General features: G+C 38.5%; 1 protein-coding gene across 1 annotated transcript in view; it reads right to left on the bottom strand.

Moving 5' to 3' along the window:
- LOC114633674 (renalase-like) overlaps nt 1-5138 on the bottom strand; it is a gene marked incomplete at its 5' end in the record, with an annotated part of 37973 nt that extends 32835 nt beyond the window's left edge. The window contains 2 exons of the mRNA XM_028782272.1: nt 3359-3534; nt 5126-5138. Coding sequence (XP_028638105.1) covers nt 3359-3534; nt 5126-5138 — 189 coding nt within the window. The remainder of the gene's footprint in view (nt 1-3358; nt 3535-5125) is intronic.
- Between the last annotated feature and the right edge of the window lie 1319 nt (nt 5139-6457).

The following is a 6457-nucleotide window of genomic DNA, read 5'->3' as shown; positions in this document are numbered from 1 at the left end:
GTGCACATTATTTTTATCAGCTCTTTTTAGGAAATGTGATGGTGTAGCCATTGATGGTGGTTGTCTTCCCAGGGTTGATATTGCTGGAAGTTAGGTTCCCTGTACAGCATAGCTGGGTGTTGAAGAGAAGGACCCTAGTGGGAGTTGGTTGGGTTGCTGGGGATAGCTGGAGCTATCAGACTCAGAGCTACTTCTTGTGAGTCAGTTGTCATAGCAGCTACTCCAACTCTGACACTGGCTTCGTGGCTCACCATGTAATCTCTCATGCTTGCTCTGCTCTAGATGCTGCCATGCACCATGAGGAGACTTAGCCAACAGGGTATTCCCAGGGGTCAGTGCCATGTTGTTTGGACTTTTAGCTATCAAATCTGTGAGCTAATGAAACTGATGACTCTAAACTGACACATCCTATCACCTTATGGTAGCTAATCCTTCAATGTCTTGATTTAGGATTACTGAAAAGATGAATCTTTGAGGATGCCCTGAAGTTTTTACTGGAGAGGTTTAATTGAGTAGAAGAGGAGGCACATCCTCAGTGTGGGAAGGACTCTCAGGGGCTGATGCTCTAGACTGTATAAAATGAGTGAAGAGAAATTGCTCTGAGAATCAGTGTCCATTTCTTTTTCTGCTTCCTGACTGCAGGATCAACAACTTGATTAGTTGCTTTAGGCCCCTATAGTCATAGCTGCTGTGTCATGACGAGCCATAATACCTTAAACCATGGGATTCTTGTTCTTTACTTAAACTGAATTTATTTTTTGTTATAGTAGTGAGGAAAATAAAATATCCCAAGTCTACAGTTTATACTAAGATTAATCTTTAATATTGTATATCTTAAGGATTAGGACAAATGTATAATATAATTTACTATTATTATATCATTATATAATATTATAGGCAAAATATTTTCAGTACCTTAAAAATCTTTCTGGCCAAGCCATTCTTCTATCCTTCCTGTCTAGTTTTCTAAAAGGCTACTAACCTGCCTTCTTATGTCTCTACAAGTTCATATCCCCACATTGCATTCGTGAGAGTTTCTACTGGCCCTCACTAGCATTCCATGTTATCTGGATTTTACATTTGCATATGCCAGTTGTGTGTCAACTTTTGGCATTAAGTAGATCATGCCTTGGAGTTGCCCAGCTTCGACCCCAGCCCCTCCGTCTGTCTCTAGTATTTAATGTGAAGATTCAGTTCAAGTGTCACAAAAGAAAAGAAAAGGAAGAAATGAAACTAATGGAGGGAAAGAAAGTTTTGATCCTGCAGGGTTTGGAACAGAGAATTCACACAACATAGCACTGTTTGGGACAGAATATTAGCTCTGTATTCTACTGAAACATTCATAATATAAAGGTGTGTAGAGCTCTGGCTTTTTGCTTTTCAGAGAAAGAGCAGAAAAGGAATAAGATGGTGTGTGGAGAACAGAAGGAAGACAAGGGAGGCGAGACAAAAGGAACCCGGGGTGGGACCTGGTCTAGACAGAGATTTGGCCCGTTTCCTCCTTAGGAGCACTATCTCTGCTTGGAATGGGAAGGTGGGGAAGCACAGAAAATATAGACCCTACTTCTCTTTCTTTTGTGTCTCTCAATTACATTATTTTTCTTATCAGTTTAGTGCTGAATTATATCCAACATTCACACAAATGTACATTGATTAATTGGGACAAGGCTGTGATGACAAGGCAGAGGGCACATCCTTCACCAAATTCCAAAGGTTAAGACTGAAAAGTGTTGAGGAGATTAGCTGAAAGTAAGTACCTTATCTCAAACCACTTGACCTTTCATTGGTCAGTCCCTTTTCTAATGTGTATCAAGGGGTGAAATGCTCATTACAAATGACAGTGTTGCTCTTTGTAGACTGGTGTTCAAGATGCTAGAGAAGTATGTCAACAGTGGGAAATGCATGCTTTGAAGCTTGGACAACAACTTGCCTCCTTTCAGGGTCTGCAGTCAGTGTAGCATTTATGTCTACAGAGCTATAAATGTGGTGGAATGATTTCAACATCCAAATTGCAATAAAAACCATTGTTAGAGATTGGATATACATTGTATTCAAAATAACCTTTTGATGAAACTTTGTGATACTGCTTCATCAATATTTGAATAGGTCATTTCATGATTAGGACAAAGCAATTTTTAGACTATATAAAATTGTAAGACTTATATGATGAGTAGCTTTAAATTTATAAATGAGTAGGTTTAAAAATTATTTTTTAGTCTATTAGTAACTTATTATGAGAAAAGCTCTCACACACATACATACAAATGTCACAATCTACTGTTTGTTTAAAGGAGTATTTACAATGACATATACAATACACCCAGCTTCAAATTATAACAAGATTCTTTTTCTGGCTTCTTTTGCAAATTCAACTTAAAATTGAGATAAATATCACTTAGAGTCATTAGCTGTTGAGATTTTTCAATGCTTTTAAAAGGAAAGAGCAAAGTCTTCTAAAATGACTATGACATGCTTAAGTAAATATTTCCTCCAGAGTTTCCCTGTATAATTTAACTTGAGAAGATATGGGTAAACACAGACCTGCTGCAATACTTTAGCGAGTAATTTACTATTTCCTCTGATTCGGAAAGCCCTTTAAAACATACAAAATCTGCTGCAATTTCCTATAACACCACTTTTTCTGAAGGCTTTACAGCTTGGATAACCAATAGTGCTCACAAATCTGTTAATCAGTGGGCTCAGAAAGGGGTGAAAACACACGTATCTGTGGCTTTCCATCTTCAGTCTATCCGACCTTTGCTTCACTGACCCCCAAATGACTTCACAACTGAGTTTACAGATCCAGAGCTGTTTCTGAGAACAGGATTCCAACTCTAGTAAAAGTGTGTGTGTTTAAGTCAAGATTTACTCTGTATTAAGAGCTTTAAGTCTAACCTAGAAAAATGATAAGCAGGGTTATCGTACCCTAGAAGGCAGCTCAGTTCAATATTCTAGATTTATTCATGAAAGACCTCTGCTGTCACCACTCAAACTGAATAAAATGAAAACTGTGGTAACTAGATACACACACAGTGTTAATGTGACCTACAGCAAAGCTCTGGGTAGTTAAAGTGGCTACCATATGGCCGCAGTGTCAATTTGGAAAATCCCCAGAGAAACAGCTGCATTTGGATGTATAACTTCTGTTGCCTGTATAAGAAACCCTAGAATTTCAGAGTGTGCTGGGATGAGGACAAAGCTGGTAAAAATGACATGCACATCTCATTGAGTGATATCGTGACAGTGACACCTATAGAAATTACATATGCATATGACAAACCCATATGAACTCCAAGGATCCCAGCATTCATTTCCTCTACTAGACAACTCAGAGGACTCCACTACATTTCCTGATTACCTGTGAATATGTCCACTTATGGCACTTGGTAGCAATTGGCTGAGGCAAACCCGGCAGAATGGTTTCCAGTTGCTGCATGATTAACTTCTGTACGTCCTCCTTACTGTGATCCATATGTTTAAGTCCAAATGGGACACTGGTTTGGACCACCAGAGATGGACCAAATTCCGATGACTCTGCAGTGTGAGAGGAACAGGAAGATAAATCCTAAAGTGGGGAAACCAAGAACACAGCCTAGAGTTGGAAACCAAAGTAGAAAGTGATCGTAACAGTCAGGCAGTAATGGAGGCAAAACAGAGTCCTGTGTCTGCAGCATAGTTTAGGCTGTTTCTGAACCAGCTTCAGCTCTCCTGGGGAGGAAGGAGGCTGACGCTGTACATTAGAACACATCAGTTCTTGATAAGGAACTAGAAGAGACAACAAGCACCCTTAACACCTATTAACCTGGGTCCAGCTAAATTTATTAGTGAGTTGTTTTCTCTTATTAGTAAATTGTAAACCTTTTATATATTATATTACAAATACTCTATTTTCTTAAGTTCTAAGAATGAAATAGATGTTCAGAAAGATATTTATGTTAGGAAGATTGCCAAACATTTTACTAAATTTTTAACAATTCTACATTATATTTAACACCTTGAAAAATAAATTATCTCTTTGAAATCAGAGTATCCCTCCTAATATTATTCCTTGTATCCTTTGTGTGCATGTGAGACAAGGTCCTGTTATGTAGCCCAAGCTGGCTTTAAACTTGAGATCAGTACCACTGTTCTTCTTCATCTATCAGTAAAAACATAGGCAGGAGTCTGTTCCATCTATAACTCCCCATTTTTATTTGTCATTCAATTTACTTTGCTGACTTTTATGATTATCAAAACTGAGTGCTTGGCTGACTCTTTCATTACTTAGGAGAACACAAGGTAGCCCATAGAGCATGAGATTAAAGGCATTTAGGCATCTACGGCATTGGAAAATAAAATCTGTGAAAGAATATTAACTTGAGTTTGTTTAAATAATATTGAGGAGAAAGCTGGGAAGGATATATTAATGTATGTAGTAAGGCACTGATGGGTTGGCAACTTGATTCTAAAATGTCTCTAATTTTGTATTATAAAATGCCATACTATTTGAGGTATATTGATTAAATTTTAGAACCAAAAATAAAATACTGAATGTCATAAGCTTGTAATAAGCTTGTACCCACCTAGGTTGATAACATAGCTCAAACAACATATCAAGTAGATGCTTTGTAAAAATAATACTCAGGAGAGAGAGAAGAAATCAGCTAACTCGGAGCAACATTCCCAGGTGTTGCTCAAATTATCCCCATGAGTTATTTTTAATAAAAGTATTTCCCTTCCCCATTTCACTCAGCCCACAGAGCCATGGCTTATGAATTTCAAAAATAAATACAAGGAAATAGGCTCAAAATGCTACAAGTCTTCGAAAACAGTCAGTGCTCCACATGACCTCATCTGTTGGGATATGAATGGGAACACTGCACTGGAAGTGCCACGGTGAATCATGGCTGTCCACTGCCCAGCTCACTGTAACTGTCCACCTTACTATGCAGCAGAGAAGATGTCCTTGGGAAGGCCCAGTCTTTCTCCTGTGCAAGCACACCTCACTGGCACTGCACAGAGGGAAAGAAAGGCTCATCAGTGCAAACATACACGTTATTTCAGAGAATGCTCCCACGGTGAGGAGTCCTTTGCATCATCCACCACAGCAGTGTGGTCCTTTAAAAGATGAAAGCTACCTGCTTACCTATAGTCAGTTTTCATTGCTTCCTGCTGCAGATGCAACATGGCCAGGGGCTTAAACTTCTGCTGCCAAAACACTTCAACCATGACGGACTGTACACCGAACTATGAGTAAAGATATCTCCTTCCTTCCTTATGTTCATTTGCTACTTTTATCAGAGCAACAGGAAACATACTTAAGACAGCAGGCACGATTTGCACGTCAGTTAACACATTTATTATGTATCAGTTAAAAAGTTCACGAAGTTTGTTCACACTGAAGGAGTGCAAAGCCATCTTCCATTTGTGAGGTGCCAAATCTTCTAGAGACAGAAAGCTACCTCATCAGTGAAGCAGGAAAACAGAGCTTGGCTTGCCATCACTGGCAGGCTTTAAAGGGACATAAAGGCTAGCTATGTTCTGAGCATCAACAGGTACGCATTTCCAGTCACCAAGACTAGTAATGGTGCATGACAAGTTTTCCCACTTACAATAGCTGTCTTCTCCTAGGAGAGCAATACAAAAGGAAATCTTAAGACTCAAACTGAAATGGTTCTTGTGTAATAATGGGAGAACAGAGAAAAACCTGATTACTTTTTATCCTTGGAATTGAACACATTTGAGAATTTATATTAACATTTAGACTAAAGAAGAAGTTTAAAAGAACATGACTTCAACTCCCAAACTAAAAGACACTTTTAAAAGCTAAAATGACACACACACACACACACACACACACACACACACACACACACACACACACAGAGAGAGAGAGAGAGAGAGAGAGAGAGAGAGAGAGAGAGAGATTAAATACAATTAAGATTTGGAAAACACAAATTTACAAAAAGCCACAAATATGTTACTAGGATTTTGGTCAAAACGGGAGACAAGAGATGGCGTTGGAGAAAAAAGACAAAATATCTTGTTTTCTTTCATATACACCTTGTAGGCATGGGTAGACACATATATATGTATGTTACTAGAAAGCATAAATGGGACCTTATTGGGGTAAGGCATGGATCTAGCAAGAATGGAGGAGAAAAACAGGGAAAGGCAATGTCAGGGCCAGCAAAAGCTATGCAGCGATATGTATATGTATATATGCCACTATCATGACGGAGCCTTTGCTTTGCATACTACCTCAAGAGCTAATAAAGAAAGCAAAGTTTGAACTAAACTGTGTTGAGAAAATGTGGTTTACATGATGCATCAAAATCTGTTAAATGGCTGCAGGTACAGTCTATTCTCTCAAATGTTTTTGAATCTAAGTTTTTAGAGGTTGAGTTAGCTTTTGTGTATATATTGTTTGTGCACATGTGCCCATACATGTACATGTGTTGCAGTCTTAGGTGTTGGT

The sequence above is a fragment of the Grammomys surdaster genome, unplaced genomic scaffold (assembly GCF_004785775.1).
Source record: "Grammomys surdaster isolate TR1022 unplaced genomic scaffold, NIH_TR_1.0 725, whole genome shotgun sequence".
NCBI lineage: Eukaryota > Metazoa > Chordata > Mammalia > Rodentia > Muridae > Grammomys > Grammomys surdaster.
The sequence above is the reverse complement of the archived record's forward strand: the minus strand, read 5'-3'. Positions and strand labels throughout refer to the sequence as shown.